The 24,464-nt window shown below is 36.9% G+C and overlaps 1 protein-coding gene across 7 annotated transcripts in view; it reads left to right on the forward strand.

Annotated features, from left to right (window-relative positions):
- The first annotated feature begins 3,152 nt into the window (after positions 1-3,152).
- tcf7 (transcription factor 7) overlaps positions 3,153-24,464 on the forward strand; it is a 76,562-nt gene continuing 55,250 nt past the window's right edge. For 2 of the 7 annotated variants that reach the window (XM_028030368.1, XM_028030371.1), the window contains exons 1-3: positions 3,155-3,678; positions 3,911-3,980; positions 6,040-6,146. In XM_028030368.1, the coding sequence (XP_027886169.1) occupies positions 3,496-3,678; positions 3,911-3,980; positions 6,040-6,146 (360 nt within the window). In that variant the 5' untranslated portion in view covers positions 3,155-3,495. Of the gene's footprint in view, positions 3,679-3,910; positions 3,981-5,766; positions 5,896-6,039; positions 6,147-24,464 lie in introns of those variants that run through there. The other 5 variants (XM_028030369.1, XM_028030372.1, XM_028030366.1 and 2 more) reach the window with 4 other exon arrangements.

The following is a 24,464-nucleotide window of genomic DNA, read 5'->3' on the forward strand; positions in this document are numbered from 1 at the left end:
GAGGAGTTTTGTTCCAAAATGTGAGTGGTGTGACAGGCGACTGCTGGAAAATAACTGAAAAGGGGCTGAACTGTAAAAACAGTCGCTGTGACTTGATGGAAATACACTGAAACATTTGATGTCATTCTGAACAAGAGATAAGGTTTTAATTTTTACAACATAGCTGAAGAAATGGGAGCAGTGTCACCACTTCTGCATTGAATGAAAGGTCCAAAAACATTTTCTTGGTTTTAAAATTTCATTTTACGCTGCAAAATCACAAAATCTTGGTTTAATTTCTAGTGCAAATATCTTAGGACACTTGAAATGAGACAAAACTAACTGACAAGTAACTTTTCATTAAAAACTAGGAGCTTTTTTAAGCAAATAACTCCTTAATATTGATGAAAAAGTACTAGCAGTAAGTGAAATAACATTTTAACTGTCAGATTATTTACTTTTTAATCAATATTGACTTAAAACAAGCCCCTATATCTTGCTGAAATGTTACTTGTAAGTTACTGTAGTTTTGTCTTACTAAGATATTTCCTCTAGAATTACTTGGTAGGATTTTGTTTTTTCAGCGTAACATGAAAGTTTCTATTAAGTAAAAACTGTCGTCTCATAATTGCGACACGTAACATAGATTAATGGTAAAAACATTAAAACAGGACAAAAGTTTCCAGTCCACTTTAACTGACCACAAACCAATGCATAGTTTTAAAGTAGAAGGAAAAGGACATCAGAATTTTAAATTTTTCATATGAAATAAGTTTGGTGTGCAGATTTGCTATTTGTTTTGCTGCAAACTATAATAAACAATAAAAATGAGAAACAATATACTTTCATTCATTCAGAACACCGAGACGCCTTTAACCAAATGCCGCTGTACTTGGGCGGCTCTACAGCCTTCAGCTCTGCTAAGTTTGACTTCAGGTTTTTAGTTCTTGTTGCATCTCTGACCCAAAACTCAGAACATTTAAAGGGGCAGCAGCATGTATTTTCCAGGAACATAAAATACACATTATATAATAACTGTGTTATCTTCAGTTGTTATAAAAATGCTAAATATATCAACTATGACCTAACAGAAATTGTACTTCCTGATTTAACGCCTCTGTCTCTTTGAACCCTCCTGCTCTTTCTGAAGCTCCGCCTTCAGGAAGTCATCACAACATGGCTCCTCTATTTACCCTAAAACAACATTTTTGAGAAGTAGCTCCTATAATGAGCTCAGCAGTTTCACCAGGTGTTTGCTAAATGCTGCTGGCTAGTCTGAAGGAGCTGAGTGGGGGAGGAGCTACACCTCAGAGGCGGAGCCATTCAGCTAATGGTTGCCATGGAGATTAAAGGATTTCTCAAACATGAAGGAATCAAAGAAACACTCTAGGTTTGTTTTTGATGAGGGAGTATGATTTTATATAAATTAGCTGAAGATAATATATACACACATGTTTTACATGGTACTGCCCCTTTAAATTGAAAGTTTATAAACAAATCTACGTGGAGTTTAAATGTTTTCAGTCGATTCTCAGAGTCAGCAGAGGTTTGTTAGATTAGAGTATAAAAAATATCCCAAGTTTTGATCATCTGCTCAATTATCCAAAATTGAAAAACACAACTACAAACCTGCCTATTTTAACCTACATGCAAATAAAACATTAATATTGACTTATAAAGGGTGAACTAGAATGTTTGTTATTCTTAATAAATATTATTTGTCATTTCCATCAATTTCATAACTAAACTACTTTGTGTTGATCTTTAGCTTAAAATTACAATAAAACATTGTGGTTTGTGGTTATAAAGTGATAAAAAGTGAAACATTTTATGGAGCACGATGCATTTAGTAAAGTTTATTTTTCTGTATTTAGAACATTTACGTGACTCATTACATCATTTTATTTTTTTGTTTAGGTTTTCTACATAAATAAAGTTTATTTGCACAGTTTGCTAGCAGTCATGTGAAAAGTCCATGGAAACTTTGTGTTGAGGGATTTAAACATATTTTTACTTATTTATGTGGGACATTCTATGTTTAGAATAGAATAGAATAGAATAGAATAGAAGTACTTTATTCATCCCAGCAGGGAAATTACTTTGCAGTTACAGCATAGAGACAAGACACAATAACAACTACCACTGAGTAGTAGTTGTCTATAAATTGTAAAAATATGAAATGCTGTTGATATAAAAAGCAACTTAAGAGCAGTCCTTGCAAAGAATCAAAAACAAATGCAGATATGTAAATATATATAACTTGTTTATGTTATATTTAATATGTATGTTATTTAGGAAGATGATATAATAAAAAATAGGTACAAATAATTAGTCTTTACACAATTTGTTTCTATTTTTTCATAGGTATAGTCTGCTGTCCTTTAACTCATGTTCAAAACAAATCAATAATGTGGATTTTAACACTAAAACATTCAAAGTTTTGTTTTATTCATGAGTAAAAAAACCCTACATTTTCCTCTTTAAGTGCAAAGAAATCTCTTTCTTTTACATCATCAACCCTTAACAAAAAAATTAATATTAAATTAGATATTTTAGAATTTTAGAACAAAAATTTAACAGATGAAATTTGTTAAATTTGAATATTACTTACCCATAAAGACAATTTAAAGAAAAATCTTTTAATTAAAACTAGTTTACCAGTTTTAGAAAAAAAAATCTAAGAAATCATACATATACATCATTTATAAATTACATACATTTATATGTATTATTCATTTAAATATATTTATTTTTTATAATTATTTATAACATTGAAGTTAATTAAATAATTTCAACATTATATAAATATAATATCAATATTATATTTAAATAAATAGTGTATATGTGTGTATAGTGTGTGTGTGTATTATCTTTTGTATATATATTGATATTTTCATATTTGAATCTCTAGTTTAGTTATCATTGTGTTTTTTCATTTCTTACTTGTTGGTCTAATAAAGGATTTTCTTATCTTACATCCAAATGTTCATCTACTTCCTTATTTTGGAGAAAATCTACTGAATATTACATATTTATTACAATGTATTACAGAAACCCCTTTTTCTGAGTGGGCCGTGAATATCGCGCATCCGGCCCTGTGCGTCATGAATAATGCGCGTTGAGCGGTGCAGAGGGAGGCGCTGTCTCTTTAAGAGGCTCAGCCCTCTGCAGAAACAATCGTACAACCCCCAACAAGTCATCGGACCTGTCAATCAAGCGGTCGGCGCCTTTGAAGCCGGGACTCCTCGCCTTGTCTTGGGCTCAAATGAGCTGTTTGCTGTTGTAGCGAAACATTGGTCTTCCACCAAGCAAGCAGCCGGGGAACGACGCCACATCTCAACTTTTTCTCTGCATGTGGTGGGGCGAACATTTCCCTACTGTCTTCTGGAGGCGCTCCACACTTGAGGATACTATTTAACTGAGAAAGTCACTTCTTTATTCATACTTTTTACATTTTTAAAAACATTCTTTACTAGAGGAGGTGGGGGCAGAAAGTCCAAGGTGAGGGAAGTAGTCATGCCTCAGCTCAGTAGCGGCGGAGGAGACGACCTGGGAGCGAATGATGAGATGATAGCGTTCAAAGACGAAGGAGAGCAGGAGGAGAAAACCCAGGAGAACGCGTTCACGGAGCGAGACCTGGCCGACCTCAAGTCCTCTCTGGTGAACGAGTCGGAAATAAATCAAAGTCCGACCTCGGCGGTAGGTGGCTCAGTGTGTGTGTGTGTGTGTGGGTGTGTGTGTGGGTGTGTGTGTAAGTAAACTTGTTTCATTTTACGCGCTGAATGAGACCAGAATTTCTGCCTCCGGGGGTAAAAAGCGGTGGGATTCCCATGCTGCCCGGAGTGAAAACACGCCGTAAAAGTGAGATAAAGTGGATAAAAAGTGGCGTTTTTTCCGCCTCACCTGAGTCCGGCTGTTGTTGTTGTTCCAGGCGGTCAGACGGGGACACCACGGCGAGCAGAGGGTCTTCCAGGACAAACACCGAGAGCATCTCGACGGAGGTAAGAAGGAAACTTCAAAATACTCATTAGTGAGTCGCTCTGTCTAAGAATGGCTAAAAAAATAAAAGTCTTGTGTGTTTTTGGTCACGGGATGCGCGCTGTAGCTTTAAAACCAACTTCAAAGCAGACTCTAAAGATGTCCAGTTATCGGGTTTTCCTCTGATCCGTCACCTGTTAGCAGGACTGCGCTGTTGTTTTCACTCAAAGCTCAAAAAATGCGCCTCACATGTCAAGACCAGCAGTTTTTAACCACAAAATTAACCGATTAATCCATAAAACATCAGAATCTCTCGGTTACCGGGCAATTAATGAAAAGTTATCTCAGTGTGTCTGGGTGTCTTTGCGTAACTAAAGAAGATGAAGAGAAAATATGTAAAAATGGGTAATTCACTCAGTTTTATTAATGAAGAACAGTTTTGAGCTCCAATCCATCGGGCAGAAAAATGGATGATTTTTACTCCAACTACAATAAAAACAGATTTAAATGCATCAAAACAAAGAGTTTCTCCAAGAAATACCAGATTTAGCTAATATTCAGATGGGGATTATCTGGTCATTTCTTACAAAACTCTTTTCTCATTCGTCTGTTTTCCATTGTTGAAAATAATTGGTGTTAATCAAAATTTGAATCTGGATCAGAAAAATTAGAGCTGGTAACAAACCAGATCGGTGAACGTCTGGGTTTTAGATAAGAAACTTGTAATAATTTATCTCTCTAAGCTTTCTTTAGTCCATCCTTAAATTTGTAAGCGTAAGTGCATTACAGGTTTTATCCGAGCTTTTATTTTTATTTCTTAGCTGCTCTAAAAGTGTAACTTTGGTCACGTTAACCCTTCCATCGCCAGCAGACGTGTTTCCCACAAACAGCTCAGGATAAAACGGCTCAAGACGAGTTCAGTGTTTCCACACTTGAAGAACTTTATAGAGAGATTGTGAGGAAAAGTTGGACATTTTATCAACGTGGTTCAGGCTGCGCTACACTCGAATAGTTTGGAAAGATTGACTCTGATTTGGAAAAATAAACGTCTGTTTTAATAAATAATTGGCATTTATCGTGCAGTTCAAGCTCCACTTGTGTTTCTGTGCAGAGATAATTGTTGTGTTTCTCCTGGTTTCTGACTTTAACTGACTTCCTACATGAGTAAATTTAATGTTTTGTGTTTTAAAGTGTCTTCAGCTCTTTCGCTCAGATCTGTCACTTCTTCGGCAGAGTTGCTCTATTTCATCTTAAGAAAGCTGTTATTAATTAAGTCACCAATGCTAATCATAGTGTGCGTCTTCCTTTCTAGTATTTGTGAAATTATCCCTGTCACAGTGAGACCTGCTCATGTTTTGGCATTTAGAGGCAATTTTGAAGGAAAATTGCAGCTTTTTCTCAACTTTGGGAAAAGAGCGATTAAGTTCTTTTTGCTTTTGCCACCCAAAAAGAACAGAGTAACTTCCCTCCCTGTGTGCAGCACATTTTGAAAGTGTGTAGTTTTACTTGGCAGCTTTAATTATAGGTTTCCCTCAGCCGTTTCTCTCATTTCAGTCCTTACCAAAAGAAGAAATGTCGTCACGTCGGGGTCGTCTCAGGAAAAGTCTTCATCAAAACCGGATTCTGCGGTTTCAAATGGATCCTTGAGACAAATTGAAACCGGTAGAAATCTGTATTAGCAGAACTGCAATCTGGCCAGAAAAGCTTAGCAGTGACAATAGTGGCTAGTTGCTTTGTGTTGCAGTTTCGGTCTGAGCAGGTAAATAACCCAGTTATGTGTGACCCAGAGAGAGAGAGAGGCCCCTCGCTTAATAAGGCGGCTGCTGCTGGAAGTGAACGTAGTTCACGCCTCTGGGCTGCAGGTGACGGCTTGCTGCTGTTGTTACATATATATCTAGTCTGCGTTCGTGCAAGGATGCGACATGATGCAACCGCTTGGTAATAGTTTACCTGCTCTGCATGCACGTTTATTCTGGATGTGTTTGTTTCCAGCCGTCAGATTTAGCTTTTGAAAAAGCTAAAAGTTGCTTTTGAAACTGTAAACATAATTTTTGTGTTGTTTCTTCTTTAATTTAACCTCAGTGTCGAAGCAACAAGATGGAGGCATGTACAAGTCGCCGGCGTATCCCGGGTATCCGTTCCTGATGCTGCCGGACCCTTACCTCCCCAACAGCTCGGTTTCTCCATCTGTAAGTCGGCTCTTCCTGTTCTTAACCCTTCCTGCCGCCTGCTGGGCTCTGATTTTTCTCCTCATTGTGTGTTTTGTCAACCTGAGGCCAGCCTTACCTCTGTGACTACCTGGATTTATACCCGGTCTTTCAATCCAGGGCAAGTTTTTAAATCAGATCCTCAGGATTCACTTTGAATGCTAAAGAAACGACATGGCCGTCTTCTTGTCTTTGATATTTTCTGTTTCTTTTTGCTCAAAAAAGTCAAAATCAGTTTGTCTTTATAATTTCTAATGCATGTTATGAAAAAGAGACTGTAATTATTACAGAAAACTCTCCTGTGACTGTTGCCAATCAATATTTCTGGAACATTTTGAACTTTAATCTGAATTTTGAAAAATTCTTTATGTGTTTTGACCACATACACTGCAAAAACACAAAATCTTACCAAGTAATTTTGGTTGAGTTTCTGGAGCAAAAATCTTATTACACTTGAAATAAGAGAAAACTAACTTATAATTAACTTTTCAGCAAGAAATAAGTAAGTAATTCCTTAATATTGGCAGATTATTTCATTTATAACATTGGAAAAATGTTTTGTTATAAGTGAAATAATAACTTTTCTATCAACATTAATTAATTATTTACTTCTGTGTCTTGCTGAAAAGTTACTTATAAGTTAATTTTGTCGTATTTCAAGTGTACTAAGATATTTGCACTAAACTAAACAAAAACTACATGGTAAGACTTTGTGTTTTTGCAGTGTAATGGACAAAATAAAATATATTGAGGCTAATTTGGGTTCAGAGGAGGCGGCTGCCGCCTCACAGTGACATAACGCCGCCAAAATAAAAGGTTTTTATTGTTATTTTGGTGAACTCTGCTGGCAGTCCTTGGAGTGTGATTGTTGCTGTGAGGTTTTTCCATCTACACACACACACACACACACACACACTCAGGAGTGTGAGTGATAAGAGGGTTTTGTCGCAGCCCTAATAAAAGCTGAGCGTTCGCTTTAGACGCAGATCTGAGACGTTTTTCGCATCATTTCTCATTTATGATAAGAATTTAGATTTATTGTTGTCACAATAAATTCCAGTTAATGACGTTTAAACTGTTGTTGGGATTATTAGTCTTACTGTCAGTAAATCTGAAAGTATGATTAAATGCAGTGACTGTGTACAGTTTAGTGATAAAAATCACATTTCTTTATGAGAAATAGTGTCTTTTTTAAGAGCAGGACCTGATAAATATTTCTTATTGTTACTTTTATTGTTGTCACAATAGCACTTTGTCACAAAACTTGTGAAGAAGAGAGTTTTTCCAGTTTTTTACTGTCTGTAACTCACCTGTTTTGTGTTTAAATTGCATTTTTGATCTCCGTTTTATTTATTATTATTTAGAAGCTTTCTGATAAAACAAGGTGATTTATTTATTTATTTTTCTTTTTAGTGGAAATAAAACTTCCTAGAAATGAATCTAAGTGATTGTAGGTTTTATCCATGATCACTGTGAACTCAATCACTGCAAAAACACAAAATGTTACCAACTAATTTTTTAGTTTCTAGAAAAATTATCTTATTACACTTGAAATAAGATAAGACTAACTTATAACTAACTTTTCATTAAAATATAAGAGCTTGTTTTAAGTAAATTATTCCTTAACATCGAGGAAAAAGGAGATTATTTAATTTTCCCATGTTATAAGTGAAATAATCTGATTTTCCATCAATATTTACCTGAAACAAGCCAATATATCTTGTTGAAAAGTTAGTAAGTTAGTTTTATCTTATTTTAAGTGCAATAAGATATTTGCTCTGGAAACTAAACAGAATTACTTGGTAAGATTAATTTTTTATGCAGTGATGCATTACAGTGAAAAACTTTTTAAATTTTTGTTGCCGTTGCTTTAAGCTGCACATCCGGCAACATGATCAACAGCCTGGTGGCGTCTGAGTAGAAATCGCTTCAGAACGATGGAGGAATAAAGAGCACTTCCCTTCTCTCTTCTCTCTTCCCCTCTTCCTCTCTTTCTCTCCCCTTGTTGTTGCCTCCGTATATTTAAGGTTTCAAGTTGCCGCTATCTGACATTTGAAAGTGGTTAAAAGCGTCATGGTGGCTGAGAAAAGTGTCATGGCGGCTGAGAAAAGTGTCATGGCGGCTGAGAAAAGTGTCATGGCGGCTGAAGAAAGTGTCATGGCGGCTGAGGAAAGTGTCATGGCGGCTGAAGAAAGTGTCATGGTGGCTGAGGAAAGTGTCATGGCGGCTGAGGAAAGTGTCATGGCGGCTGAGGAAAGTGTCATGGCGGCTGATGGTTGTTGGTTTGGTGGGACGGATGATGATCTGCAGGTTTGGGGCACCGACGGGGAAATCACAGGTTGTTTCTGTTTCGGCGTTAACCTGAGAGAAGGTGACACGTTTTTGACGAGTTTCTGTTGGAGTTTGCTGGGTGACAGAACCAGATCAGAACCAGAACCAGTCTTCTTGTTCTTTTTCTAGTTTGCCTTTTATTTGGTCAAGTTGTGGAAAATCGGCTGCATTTGTTCAGGAAGCAGGAAATTATTTTAAAAGTTTCTTTATATTCACTCGATGTCGCAGAAGAATCGTTTTCAAAAACACAAAAATCGACTCGTTTTTATCAAAGTCATGATATGATTATTAGCGATGCACCGATTGCAGTTTTCTGTCCGATTATCAATCTTTAAAAATTTTCTGATTCTGATTGTTTTACTTTTTTGTCTAAAATTTTGCCAAATTGATCAGGAAAGTCACTGAGTTTAAACAGGGGAAGCAGAAATGTTTGCAAAATCAAAAAATCATAAAAAATATAAATTTCTATCAGTGTGATGTGATTATCTAATGTATTTTTGTTTGTTTCTATTCAGCATGGAAGAGTTTGGTTAAAATAAATCTCTTTGGTTGACGATTATTTCCTGCAGCTTTCTTTTTATTGAGTTTAATCTCTCCGTTCGTCCAGCCATCCGTTACCAGCAGCATATCGACGGAGGGAAACCTGTTTCTGAAAACCTGTTTCTGAAAACCTGAGTGTGTTCCTGTAAAGCTGTAAAACTGCTGAGCTCATTGCGAGAGCATCAGCTGAACGGCAGAAAGTTCAGCATTAAGTTTATTAGTTGTCTCTGTGATTCCCCTCAGCGCAGCATGTGGGTTTGTTTTCACTGTAAAAACTCCAGTCCAGTTGTTTAACTCTGTTTTTTTATGGGGGGCTTTTTGGAGAAAACTTTTTTTTTTGGAGTAACTTTTTTAGGAGTATTTTATTTTTGAGTAATTTTATTATGAAGTATTTCTGCTCTCACCTGTGTCAAATTTCTGGATTTTCTACCCATTGAATAAAAACAAACATGTTTTAACCAGAAATCCACCAGACTCAGACACACCTGCACTTCTTGCAGAAGTTTCAGAAGTTTATTGAAATAAACTAATTTTAGAAAATTTATTTTGTCGTTTTGGTTCTTAAGATACCAAAATTTCCACTTAACTTTATATTTTGCTGTTTGAAATGATTGATAATCTGATTAGTCACTCAGACTTTTTACTGGCTTTGTTTGTTTTTGAGTAAAAACATGTTGAAGTATTTCTGCTCTTACTTTAGGAATACTCTGGGTACTCTGCCTCCTCTGGACGTTTTGCTGTTGTCACATTTATGGAGATATGGGAGGAAATGCCCAGAGAAGATTTGTGGGATTAGCAGATTAGCTTGTTGCCTTTGTGTGGAGCTTTTATCTGGATTGCGTTTTGTGTTTTCATGGCTGCTGCTGAACTTCATTTCACTGAGTTGCATCTCAGCGTTTGGCATGTTTGTTGTGTTCATCTGCAAGCCTCAGGCTGCTGTTTGTATCCAGAGTTCATGGTATGTTTTCTGAGCTAATCTTTGCTCTCTCTGTGTGTGTGTGTGTGTGTGTGTGTGTGTGTGCGTGTGTGTGTGTGTTTTGCAGCATTTGTACATAACGTTGTGGATTAAAAGCAGACCGTTTTTTTTAAAGGGAGTCAAAGCAAAGCAGAGGAAAGATTTCCTGTAGACATAAAAGTTGTTTTTTCTTCCTTCAGATTCATGTTTGCTTTGTGTCGTTTTCACCTTTTCTACCTCTGTTCTCGTCTCTGACGACTTCGTCATCAGTTCGCCGTTCTTTCGTCATCCTCTCGTCCTTTGAGATAACCTTCAGGCATCTGGGAACTAAAAGGAAAAATGACAAAAGCTCAGAAATGTTTGTTTTTCAGGTTAGGGACGTTTTTACTTTCCTGATCTTTAGTGATCAGACATTATAGATGATTGGACAGAAATTGGAACTTCATGAGGAACAAAGAGGAAGATATTTGTGTTTATGCAGATGATTAAGTGTTGCACTTTTCCAAAATTATTCTGTTACTGATTGGTATCATGTAAAGTTTTAAAGGCGTTGTGAGTTTCTGCTTGTTTTTGGTTCACACAAAGGCAGATATTTCTTCTTTTAGACCAATTTAATGAGTGAAGCTGCATTTCCTGCAACTGTAACTCATGAAAAGTCTTTAAAAGCAAAACATTCTATAAAACTCAGCACAAAAAACAACAAATGAGAGTAAATATTAAGAGAGAAAATGAGAAATAAAGCAGATGGATGTTTAAAAAGACAAATGCAAAAGTTTTCTTTAGAGATTCAGAAATTTCTTTTTGTTTTTCAGATTCATATTATGACCATAATAGAAATGGTTCACGTTTGTGGGCTGGTTGCCACCAAACAACCTCAACATTTCAGACAGATTGCTCTATAAAAGTATCAACTGAACTGATTAAATAAAACTGAACCCTGTACAACATGAAGTCAGAAAAATCCCATCAATGAATTATTTTAAAAACTGCAGCACTGCGTTTGATGATTATCGATATTTGATTGAAAATTACTGCAAAACACAAAATCTTGCCCAGTATTTTTGTTTAGTTTCTAGAGCAAATATCTTAGTTCACTTGAAATAAGACTAAACCAACTTTTCAGCAAGACATAGATGCTTGTTTTAAGTCTATAATTCCTTAATTTTTGTGAAAAAGTTCTAGTTCTGTTGGTAGATTATTTCACTTATAACACTGGAAAAGTGTCTTGTTTTAAGTGAAATAATTTGCCAATAAGTTAAAGGAATTATTGACTTATATAGGGGTAAAAAAGGAAAACATAAAACTAAAATCAATCAAATAAACTAGCCAATCATTTAGTTTTTGTTTATTTCTTGTTTGTAGGAAATGGAAACATAAAAAGGATTTTGCACGCTTGCTGTATTAAAAGAACAAATTTATTCTCAGAAGAACTGAATTTGAGTCACTTTTTTAATTCAATAAACTTGATAAAAGCTGATTCAGATTGAGCAAAGTCGGCTTTTCAGTAAAAAAATCTCAGGCTTGATGCAATTCTTATTATAAAAGCTTTTTAATTAAAAGATGAATTATGTTGTTATAATTTTAGCCTGATTTAAAAATGAAAAGTGAATCACTTTCAGGTCATTGTTGGGGGCCACACTAACTGCCAGTGGCCCCCGGACCACACATCGGACCCCCTGACAACTTGCTGAAAAGTTACCTGTAAGCTAGTTTTCTAATTTAAACTGTACTAAGAAACTTTCTCTATAAACTAGAATAAAGACGCAACCTTTGCTGGTTTCTGCTGGTGTTTTGTCTCTTTAGGTTGCAGGTGTTGATGCGTTTCAGCAAAGCTCTTTTGAATCTTCTCTGTGGGATTTAAAGCTTTTCTACGAACCTTTGAATTCTGTCCTGGGAGATTAATCTGGTCAAAGGGTTAGCGTCTGAACCCTGAACCTAATATCTGATATTTGAGTGTGTGCAGTTGTTTTATTCGCTGTCAGACAGGCTGTGAAACTCCCTGTGATGTGGAAGCTGTGGTCACACGAAGACGTCAGCACGCTCCGGCTTCGGCACGGTGAGCTGGAGGCTTTTACCGCCGGCCCGGCCCGGACGCTGACTGTAAACGCCCTCCCGTTAAAATTTACAGGTTTCCTCGGGATAACAGTAAATGTTTTGATTAAGTTACTGTTTGACGGCGCATTGGGCCGTCAGTGGAATTTACGAGCTCGCGTTCAGCAGCTCGGCGCGCGCCGCTCTCGTCTCGTTTGGGGGAATTTCCTGCTCGTTTGACACTTCATTTCACAGACCAAAATTGAAAAATTGACAGGAAGACGTGGCGTGTTTGGGAACGGGAACTTTGAAACATCATTTCTAACAAGTCTGGAGGCTCTGCTGTTTGTTTTGGATGAAATATTAAAGCAGGGGTGTTCAAAGTGTGGCCCTCGGGCCATTTGTGGTGCGTGGGCTGAGCTTGTGCGGTCCATAAACTGCAGTTTAAGAATGATACAACTCATCCAGTGGAAGAGGTTGATGTAGATGGAGACTTTTTATTTTTAAATCAGGGAAACGTTATTATTTACTTGAGTAACTTTTTTTGAAAAATTTGCTTTCAGGAGTATTTTTACTAAGCTGTACCTGAGTAATTTTATATGAAGTGTTTCTACTCTGACTTGAGTAAAGTTTCTGGATTTTCTACCCACTGAATGAAAAACAAACTGATTTGGAAACATTTTATTTTGTTATTTTTGTTACTTATGTGAATTATTGTCACTTTCATCCTTAAAATACCAGAATTTCCACTTAACTTTATATTTTGATCTGAGTGATAATGTAATTTTTAAATATTAAATGATAATTTGATCAGTAACCAACATAACTTTCAAGTACAGCACTAAGTATTTATCTTTTTATAACCGAGCCTCTGTAATAATAGGACTGTGTCTATGCAGTTCTATTGAAAAGCCAACTTTGCTGAACCCAACTCAGGTTTTTTATTTACTTAACAATTGAATATAGTGAGAGTTTTGAAAGAAAGTTGTTCAATTAAATCCAAATGAATCAGAAAATTATTTTTTGTGTGTTTTTACGGCTAAAGTGTAAAATCTTTTAAAGTTATGGATCTACAACGACTTATTAATTTGCTCTATTTTTGTTTTTATTTTTTTATTTTCTTGGAACTTTTCACTCAACGATTTTGGCCCAAAAAGTTTGTACACCCCTGTTGCCCTCATGTTGCCCCTTCATGGCTTTCTCTGAATCTGAACAGAAATTTCCTTCATGAAATTTTTTTCCTGCTTTCATTCAGAAATCAGCTGCTGACGACGACGGGCTCCTCGTCTGTTTTCCTCCTCGCTGCGTTTTCCAAAATAACAAAATGAATAAATAAATGCAATCCTGCCAAGATCAAGGGAGCACCGTATGTGTGTGTGTGTGTGTGTGTGTGTGTGTGTAAAAGTGGAGGATCTCTCCACTTCCTTGTTTCATTGTACTACGGTGTTGACAGGGGGGCTGCTCCTCTAGTCCTTCGGTAAACAATGGCAGCAACGCAGGCTGAGGCCTCGCTAATCCGCCCCCTTCAGGCAGCGCAGAGCCGGGGGCCGGGATGAGCGGCGCGGGGCCGGGATGAGCGGCGCGGACCCCCCCCCCCCCCGGCCTCTGACCGGCTCTGATAAGAACCCGAATACTCGGATTTAAGAGGCAGAAAAGAAAAGAGGCTTTCACTGGAAGGCAGCAATTCTTTTTTCTACAAATATCTCCAAACATTTTTCATGTTAAACTTCCAGAAACATGGACAGTTTACAATAGGGATGTCCAAAGTGTGGCCCGGGGGCCATTTACGGCCCTCTGAAGGATTTTGTGCGGCCCCCTCAGTTCCAGAATGGAGTAAATCTGGTACACAAGTTCCTGCTAATGGACCATTTTTCACCTTTTAGGGGAAGATTTTTTATTTTTATCTATTTTTTATAGATGAATCATTGTTTCTGCTTTCATCTTAGCTTTTGGAGAAACTAAAACCACAAACATCGACTTTCACTCAAACGCACATCATCTACAGCTCAATAAGAAAACTGTCAATTACAAAAAGTTTGAAACTGTCTGATAACAAAACTGTTCAAAACCTTTTTTATGTTTTCCATGATTCACAAAAGTCTGACTATAGTGTTGATTTAAATCCAATTTAACATTTTTAGTTTGTTATTGTGCAGATGAAGTTGAAAAGGTTTGTTTTAATGTTGTGACGACTTCCTGAAGGCGGAGTCTCAGAGCAGGAGCTTCTTAAAGAGACAGAGACCCTTTTGGATAAATGTAGCATTTTTATAACATCTGAAGGTCAAATAATTGCTGGATTGTTCTTTAAAATGACACTATATACCTGGAAAACGCATAATGCTGCACCTTTAAGATGATTTTTGTGGCTCAGAAGCGCTTTAAACGTTTGGACACAGCTGGTTTCCAACATGGTGTCGGATTTCAATTATCTATTTTAATGAAACATGTAAGACATTAAGTTACGTAAATGTGTAAATCTAATGTCCTGTTTGATTTTATCAGCAAATTATAAATGTTTTAAATCTTTTGAGATACGTTAAAGCAGAAAAAGATCTTACATGTAATTTTTTTGTTTTTCTAGTTGTTTATTTGTATACAAATAAAAACAGTAGAGTATATTTACACGTTCAAAGGAGTGGGTAGAAAACTCTAAATGTACCTTAATGCATTAATATTTGACAGCCTCATTAAATCGTAACAATAAATAGCAACAGCAGTAATCTTTGCTCATATTGATATTGTCTCAAATCATGTTTTTATTTTTGGACGTTGTTTAATTTAAATGATTCCACATTGAGCTTTAAAGGAAGAGCAATATTTAAGTCACACATTTAATCTCAAAAATCTGTCATGAAATTCTCGATATGCATCAATCAGCCGGTTAGAGATCGGGCCAATTTTCCCTTCAACGTCTCTGATCTTTGATCGGCAGATAAGAAACTGAACAATCTGACTAATTCCCTATTCCTTAAATACATCTAGAGTAAAAACGTAGATATTTTTGCTCTAGAAACACGTCACCCAGCAGCATGTGTTAGATGCCCTTTGTTTATTAGAAATCTGGTAAATCTTAGGTAAACAATCCGCATCTTTAAATTTACTTTCTTTGTTTTCTGTTGGATTCAAGTCTTTAGAAATAAAAAACCTGAATTTTTAGGCCGGGTCTGAACTGGCCTAAAGAAACTGGAGCCAGTTATCATCAACCAAATGTTCAGTCAGACTTCCTCGGGAATCCTGCAGAAAATTAAAATATTTTTGAATGAAGACCAATAAATAGATTTTTAAGGGGAAGAGTTGTTGAGGGAGGCGAAGAGGAGGGTGAGGAAGATTAAAATACAAATGACCATAAGAGCCTCTTCACTGCCCCGGCTGCTGCTTTGAAGCTGTGAAGGCACCTGAAGAGAAACGGTTCAGAAGACGCTTTCAAGAGGCGGAAATGTTTAAAAGAAGAAAAAATAAACCCCTTGGATGGCCCCGAGGTGTTTATACCTGTAATTATTCATCCACTTATTTCTTTCCGGTGGAAATGGTGCAGCAGTAAAAGACAGGTGTGTGCAGAGGAAGCGTGGCTGGTTTGATTATTATTAAGTCTGTCTCAGACGTCTTAATAAAACAGCCGTTTAGCTCAGGTGTTTTCACCTTTCTGAGCTTCTGACGAGAATATTAAACTACAAAAACTTTACGCCAACTACAGATTTATATTAATATATATATATATTTCTATATATGGCTTCAGTTCTGCTTTAAAATAAACATTACACATGATGTTCACATTGAATAAAATGATTTGGGATATTTTCCTAATGGAAAAATAAAGCAAAATAAAACTCCTTACAAGCTTCATTAAACATAAGGAGGAGTTCATTTCTCATCATTTTGTCAAACAGATTAAACTGAATGCTTCTTTAAACAAATAACCAAAGTAAAAACCAGGTCAAAAAATAATTCTGATTAAATATTAGGCAAAGCTGCAATGAAAACAGAGGAAGTCATGAATTTATAGCTGTTTTTATACAGTATTTTACATTAAGAATAATTAATGTAATTCCATTTCATGTTTCTTTAACCAGGACAGAACATCGTAGAGTATCCTCAGCTGAAACTCGAATATAGATTTTATTATAATTAGTATTTTTTAGGGCTAAGATCGCGTCTCTAAGGTGTGAACATCCTTTAATGGAGTAGGAAACAAGTGACGTGTTGAAAGCTGAGTTGGAGACTCTTCTTCGTTTCATGAGTCTCCTTATGGTTTTGAGAGAGTGTGAAATTGACAATAAATGAGAGAGAAAGTGACCCATTAATCATGGGTTTCCTATTTGAGCGTTCACGTTCTGAGCAGCGCGGAAACGGTGAGAAACCGAAACAAAGGAAACTCAACAAGAGGTCAGTAGTTTCAAACGGCAACTCTGTGCCTGGGCCTCCCGCTCTGAACTGTCTTTATGAGCGCTCAGTGTGTGTGTGTGTGTGTGTGTGTGTGTGTGTGTGTGTGTGTGTGTGTGTGTGTGTGTGTGTGTGTGTGTTCAGGATGTTGCACCCAGGTGAGTCACTAGTCCATGGAGTGAAACTTTGCAAAGTTTCTCTGTAGTTTTTTGTTTACAGAGTGAGCTGTCCAGATGTGTATGTTCTCAGCTTGTAGTTAATCAGTCACAGCAGCGACTCTGTTGACTGCAGGTTTTATTTTTAAAATGTTTTTTATAAATAAAATTTTCTGTTATACTGCAGCTACGACGTGGTGATTACTTTAAAGCAGAAAAGATATTTAAAAAATGTGAGTTTTTGAACAGATTATTCTTCCATGTGAGTTTCTACTGCTTCTAAAAACCCAAACACTTAAAAAAAATATTGGTAGATAATGGAGTGCCAGCCCCGTCACCTAGCAACCAAAACGGAACTCCAGCCCCGTTACCTAGCAACCCAAACTGAGTTCCAACATGTGTGGTTAGCTTGTTTTCCTGCTGTATAATGGCTGCTGTGTTTAGTTGATGACTTGTCATCTAGAAGCCACTTGCTGCATTCTTGTTGGTTGTGCAGGAGGCTCCACTTCTGCTCTTCAAAGATGGATCTGTTTGCGTAACTATAAAATAAAATAAATGTTTGCCTTTCACGTGTGAAGGCAAACATTTTCGATACATAAGCCGACCTATTAAGTAAAGGAAAAAAAAAACAGCACTTGGTTTTATGTCCTAAAATAAGCACAGGGAGGCGGCCATTTTAGTCCACGGGCAAATTTTGGCCACTTTTCACACTTTAACAAGCTTCTTCTTGGGGTTTTGGCTTTTTTAGTATCTCATATAATCATATCATTTCAGCCCATTCCCTATAACTGACTTTATTTTAATCACATTAACATGGTTTTTCATTGGTGCGCCGCATCAGTCAAAAGAAATCAGACTCAGAAAGCTAGCATAGCTGTTTGTCTCCCAGTCATTGTTTTTAGCATCTCAGCAGCAGCATAAATGTTTTTACCAATGTTAGTGGAAAACTCTTGTGAACCCGTCATCAGTGACGGGTTTTAAAGTAGAAGGTTGAATAAACACCTGCAGCCTCACTGTGCTTTCAGAAGGACTTACAGTTGGTTCAAAAAGCTGAAGAATCAATCTGTTCGGTATTAAGGAAACATTTTGACAAAGATACTGAAGTAAGTCCTCTTCCTTGAAGGATTTTAAATAAAAACATCCAAATAAAGACAGAAAAGGAAAGAAAAAACATACACATACCGTATGTGATGTCACTAGAATCAACCGTGTGGTTTTAGGAGTTCAGATTTTATTTTAAAGTTACGTTTTTGCATCTAAATATAGTTTTGTCTGAGGTGATTTGATGGAGTTTGCAGAAAAACAGCAGGTGATGGTTGTTTTTGTGGTTAATCAAGTGATTTTCAGGTGATCTTACTCTTCACTAACTTTCTGTGTGGGAGGATTTTTTTAAAGAAACCAGTTGAGCTGTGGGAATTAGAGTCTTTTTTCATTTCCTCCTTCATTTCTCTCAATAATCACAGTTTCTCTAAGCAGTCACACGTGCTTCATCTTTGTTCTTTTCTAAAAATTAAAGTTTTCTTTAGTTTGTCATAATAAGCAGTAAATCAATTAATCGCAAGATAAATTAAACCAACTCAATCATTTCCATGATTTATCATTTTTCTTTTTCTACCAAAACATGGATGATAAAAATCTTCAGTCTTGTGTTTTAGTTGATTTTAAGGACATTTTGTGTTTGTTTATTTGTTCTTTCTGTTCTTTTCTTTCTTTATTTTTAATATTTGAAATGTCTTCCAGTTCCAGTGTTAAAGGTTTGTTAGAATTTAAAGTTTAATGAAATGTGAGACTGTGTTCTTGCATTATTATTATTCTATCATTACCACTATGTTCCTGGAAAATGGTCTCGAAACAACAATATTATCATTTAAATTTTGCTGGACGGTAAATTCTCCAAAGTTATTATTATAAATCACAATATTGTTGTTTTGAGAGAATTTTCCAGTAATATAAAGCAAGAACAAATGATCAAAGATCAATAAACTTTAAATCCTAATTAACATTTAACACCGGAAATGTTTTAAATATCCAAAATAAATAAACTAAACAACAAATGAAGTTAATTATCAAGTTTCTGTAAACAAAACTAGTTAAGACTAAAACACCAAACTGAAAACTTTTATCATCCAATTCTTGGTAGACAGATAAAAAGATAAATCATCCAAATGGAAATTATTGAGCTTGTTTTAATTTATCATTATTAATTGATAATTGATTTGCTGCTCATCAGTCCTGTGTGTGAAGGAGCTGCTGTAGTTTCCAAACCGGTTCAGAATCTGTCAGATAAAACAGATTGTTGTTTTCTGGACGACACGGCGGCGGCGTTCGCTCAGGTTTCCTTCGCTCGTGGCGGGACGCTGCAGTTCCTCGGCCTTTGTTTGGGCCGTTCTCTGTTCAGTCAGTGTGATCGCCATATGTGAACATAAAGGACGATTTTCCTTATGTTTTTCCTCTTTGATCTCCTGTGAGGAAAATTTACGACCCGCTTGGCTCTCCCTCCCAGAGATGGAGGAGCGACGTTCTCCGTCCACGATCTCAGCATGTCAGAAATCCGGTTTTATCTTTATTGACCTTATTAATGCTGTAAAAGAGATATAAAGAGTTAAATATAACTGTTTCTTATTCCCTTTTGTAATTAGGCCTAGCACAATAAGAAATGTTAATGGGAATTACTGCGATAAACGATAATATTGTCATTTTGGTAATGGTTTAGTAATGCAAGGACACATTCTTAAATATTAATGAACTTTAAATTCTAACTCTGGAACTGGAAGATAATTTAAATATCCAAAATAAACAAAACAGACAAGACAACAATATTATTGTTTATTGTGATAAATTAAAGGACGGTTTATCGTCCAGCACAATAATGGCCGGCTCACTTAAATGATTATTCCTCACGTGTGCCTCTGATTAAATTTGATCAAATTAAAGGTTGTTCTTAAAAAATAAATGCCAGATTATGCCACTGTCCAGGCTTTTTACATATTAAGAAAAGGTATTATGCTCTATCATTGCCATTTGATATTCATTCTTGATTTCTAAGCTAGAGTCACATTGAAATTGTCCAGAATTGAAGTTGCACACATGAAGTTCTGGTCGTTTTTGTGTTTCGCTGTGCTCCTCATTATTAAAGTATATGTTTGAATTGAGCAGCCTAATAGTAAATATGGGAGTTGTTGGGTTGTGTGGACTCTTCTTATTGATTTGAACACTGACTCATAAAAAGTTACCCCAGATATTCGTCTCAAACCACTTCTGAACAAACCCCCACAGCCAGTGCGTTGATGTCAGCAGCTGATAATGTCCCATAATGACTCTTCCTCCCCCAGACCTCAGCCTCTGCAGCTGACCTTTATTATCATTTTAATATGCACTTTATTAAAATAGTCATCATAAAAATAGTCAACCAGAAGCAGAGAGTCAAACCCCATGGTCCTCCGCCCAGCCCGTGCCCGTGGTTCTGCCCAGACCAGCTGGAGCCTCCACAGCCGCATGGAGCAGCACACATGGCTGCGATCTGAAGCACACACACATTTTCAGCACTGCCTCACACATGATGCGATGGAAAGACCAACACCTTCACGTTCTATTTATGTAAACTTACTTAAATACACCATACTGATACTTAAACGATGTGGCTCATGCTTTCACTTCCTCCTTGCTCTTTATTTACTCTGATGTTCTAACATACTGACAAAGTGGTGACGTGTTTACAATGAAAACACTGTCCTATCGCAAGTCAAGTGAACCTAATCAGACATTCTGCAGGTTTTTATTGAGGCTTTTCCAATAATTTTCATCCAAACCTATAGACATTCTGGAGCGCGGTCAAGATCATAGCTGCTGGAGGGCAATAAGCTGCTCGCTAATGACGACTAGCATTGGTTTTAGCTGTCCAGTTGTCAACATAACACACCAAATCTTAAATGTACGTCTGATATATAAAATAAGAACAGACTCAGTGCTTTGCTACTAATTGTTAACACTATGACAAATAGATAAGAATGTCAGGAAAAGTTTTAATCGAAAAGGTCAGTTATGCTAGCTTGACTATGAAAACCGTAACATGTGGATGTGCTGTGGAATTCAGTGTGTTTCAGTTCAGTTACACAAAAAAGGCGACCTTAACACCAACTCTGACAGATCATCAGTAGAGCAGGTGTTTATATTAGCTTACCAACCACCGCTGTGTTAGCTTAGCTAATAGCAGCTGGTCTACCGCTGCTATTATTAGCTAATCTATTAATTTCAAAAATAAACATCGAGCCTGAAAACATAAAACTGTAATGGACAGTGTTCTGCTCTTTGTAAGGGAAATGTTTGAGTGTTTTTTGGTGTTGGATCCTGATGCATAAAGTGGTGTTGTTGTCAGTTGCTATGGCAACGAGTCTGCATGTAGCGCAGCTGATAAAAAGGAAGAATATGAATGATTTTGGGTTATTTTATTGTCTCTTTTTCATGAAATAACAGAACAAACTGAAAAAGTCCATGCCGTTTACTTCGCATGTTTTGAAAGGTTTGACAAGAGCCGGTTCTGCTTAAATTCAATCAATGCTATTGACTTCATCTGTTAATAATCTGTGAAGTTTGACATCAGTTCCTGTCGCCATCAATAGCAAGCTTTGATGCTTTTTCTGCCTCTTTGGGAACGTCTGTTTCACTTTTGTGGTGAGAAATTTGCAGGTAGGAGAACAGGTAAATGGTGAAAAACAAAAGGGGACAATTGTTTGTGTAAGTGCTGCATCTGTTTCTGTAATATTTAAGAGTAAAGAGAGGAATTCCCTCTTCAACAGGTTTCCTCGTAAGGAGCTCATTCATGCGTCAAATTGATTTCCTACCTTTGTTCAGACGGTTTAGTCATGCATGCTGAGGTTCTCATCCCTGTGTTTTGTGATCACTGGAAGCTTTTCCTCTGGTTTTCAGGAGAAAGAGCCCTGAGGCCATAAAGACAGGCAGCACTGACGTACAAACACAGCGAGCACGCGATGGGGGCATGTTTTTACAATCAGCACTTTATGATGGAGTGAGAAGACTGGTTTCAAATTGTTGTCTGATTTCAGAGATGTTTGGAAACAAGACGAGGATGTGCAAAATGAAAACAAAGCCAAACAATTTTGGCTTTAATGATCACAAAGTTGATGTCATTGACAGCTTGGTGTGTAACAGGAAGCCGTGCAGCTCATAAAGCATTTTTTATTCAGGGTTTTCGGTGTGTGAAAAGCTCTTGTGGTAAATCAGCTTGTGTGAACGTTTTCAAACAAGGCCAAACAAAAACTAGAGCAACTCTGATATGCAGTGCACTGTGGTCGGCGTGAGTGTGTGTGAGAGTGTGTGTGTGGGTGTGTGTGACGGCGTAGGTGTTGCTCATAGTACAGGACGTCTATGTGGGAAACACTGTATGCACACCAAGGACAGATGAAAGGGGAAAGGTGGGTGGGCAGGAAGTGAACAACAAAAGAAATGCACCATCTGATTTATCAGATTGGGCCGATCAGATGGAGGAGAAGAAGGGAGGATGGAGAAGGAGGAGAAGAAATGACAGAGGCAGAGAGAGTGATGGAGGGAGAGGAAGAGAACAATGACGGAAAGAGATAAGTGCACTAGCGGAAGGGAGTTAGCAGTAAACAATGAGAAGGCGGTAACCGCGCTGTGCACCTGGTACAACAAAACCACAGCCCCAGTTGAAACAAACGCTGATACCTTAAGAACACCTTTAACCGTTTCACCGCCGCACTCAAGGAAAGGAGCGCCAAGCCACGGCTAATCTGACTGCCACCGAAAGGAAGAGGAGCTCTGAGGCTGTAAGGAGAAATGATTTTCAAGTCTCACTGCTGTCGAAATCATGAAAACACGCGGAAAAATGGAGAGCAGGAAGACCAGAGAAGTGGATTTTATGTTTTTGTGTTTGGTGCGGTTTGCTTTCACTTTGCAATCGAACGACAGCTGGTAAACTTTTCAGAAAACTTTCTCCATTTTCTGCTAAGTTAAAAAAACAACAATTTCACAGTTGAGGAAATTCACATGTGAATAAGTCGTTAAAAACCATAATATATTCATAATGTAGCCTAGGTGGCGCTAGCGCTCATCATCATCAATCACTGAACATTTAGTGAAAGTTACTTTTTTTTAAAAATTGCCATTAAGCAAATTTAGTTTTGTAATTTCATTTTGTGTTCATGGAAACGGCGCATGTTTCCGACTCGAGTCGGGTCTGTTTTCACACCAGAACCAAACAGAACCAGAGTTTGTCTGGAAGCAAAACCACCTCATCAAGTCGGTCTCGGTCCGGTTGTTCGTGTTCACAGCTGCACAAGCGGCCAGACCAACAGGAAACAAACTCTGGGTTTTTTGAAGTGGACCAAAAGTGTTTTTTTCTCCTGATGAATCTGGATTTTTTTGCCACACCCAAAAAATGTAAGAACAGAAAGTCACTGGAAATTAATGAAAAGTTATTTCTAAGGATTTGTGAATCCCAGTGAATCCCAGTGGACCAAATTTCTCTGAAGACTCAACCAGGACTCAGAGACCCAATGTTGGCTTCACCTCCGTCAGTCAGTTTGTTTCTGATTCATTAGGATTTATAACACATTTAATTCCCCTGCTCTTAATGAATTTGCATGAATATGTGGACGTGTTATCGCCGCGTAGCTCTACGGCTACCTTCTCATTCTTTAGCTAAGCTAAGCCATGAATTTGGGGTTTGGACCCGAGTTAAGTTAATTCTGGGTTTCCTGAGATGGAGATCAATAAGAGACGTTTGGTTTGACTTTCAGTTTTGTTTAGACCGGCTGCTGCTCTGCAGTGACACGCAGCGGCTTTTAAACGTGACAAATAACAACCTGAAGTCACCTGCTTTACTCCACATAAAGGTCATTTCTGGATTTCAAAATAATGGAACAAAACTTTTATATATTTGACGCCAAATGTGCCAATTTATGACAGACAAGGAAGAGGAAGAGCAGAACTACTTCAACATGGTTTTACTTGAGTAAAAGTAAAAATGTATTTGATAAAATCTCTACACAAGTACTGAGTAACTGATCAAATTATAAATGATCTAATATTTAAAAATCACATTATCAGCTGGACCTGATAATCTGAAACCAAAATGACAGTAAAAACAACAGAATAACATTTTTCCAATTTTTCCAGTTTCTTTTAATAAAAAACTTATGAATCTTTAACAGAAACTGCAGGTGTGTGTCTGGTGAGTTTTCTGAAAATCCAGACATTTTACTCAACTAAGAGTAGAAATACTTTATAATAAAATTACTCAAGTAAAAGTAAAAAGTACAGTGTCTTAAATATACTCCTAAAAGTACATTTTTTCAACAAAAAAAACGTTACTGAAGTAAATGTAACTCTGTAACTCAAGTTGTAGAAAACCAGAAAAAATCTGTAAGATGAGAACAGAAATCCTGGATGTTATTATTAAAAAGTATCTTAATTTATTCCACAATCTAAAATCATTGCAACACTTTTGAGGACTGCAAAACAACTCAGCATATAAAGCAAGATCATTTTTACTCTGAAATATTTGAAAAATGCAAACAGAAATCTGGATTAGGGTTATTTATTGGGTAATTATTATTATTTTTGCCTCATAATGACTGCACTGCACAAATCTTCAGGTCATTTTAGGATATTTTTGGACTCTAAGCAAAGAAAATGCTTGATTAAAACAGGATTTCCATCATATATGACAACTTAATTTGTAGTTTTGTTTATTTGGAGTCGTATTAAAGCCGCTCATTGTGGAGCCGATTTCCTTTTGTTTTTAATTATGCAGAGGGAATAAAACAAGGACACATTCTATCCTGTTAGACAGACAGACGGTCTCCATCGCTGATGTTTTTACAGCCTCCCCGGCCCAATCATCCTGCAGACAGGCGCAGATTTACAGCA

Source organism: Xiphophorus couchianus, chromosome 11, assembly GCF_001444195.1.
Source record: "Xiphophorus couchianus chromosome 11, X_couchianus-1.0, whole genome shotgun sequence".
Lineage (NCBI taxonomy): Eukaryota > Metazoa > Chordata > Actinopteri > Cyprinodontiformes > Poeciliidae > Xiphophorus > Xiphophorus couchianus.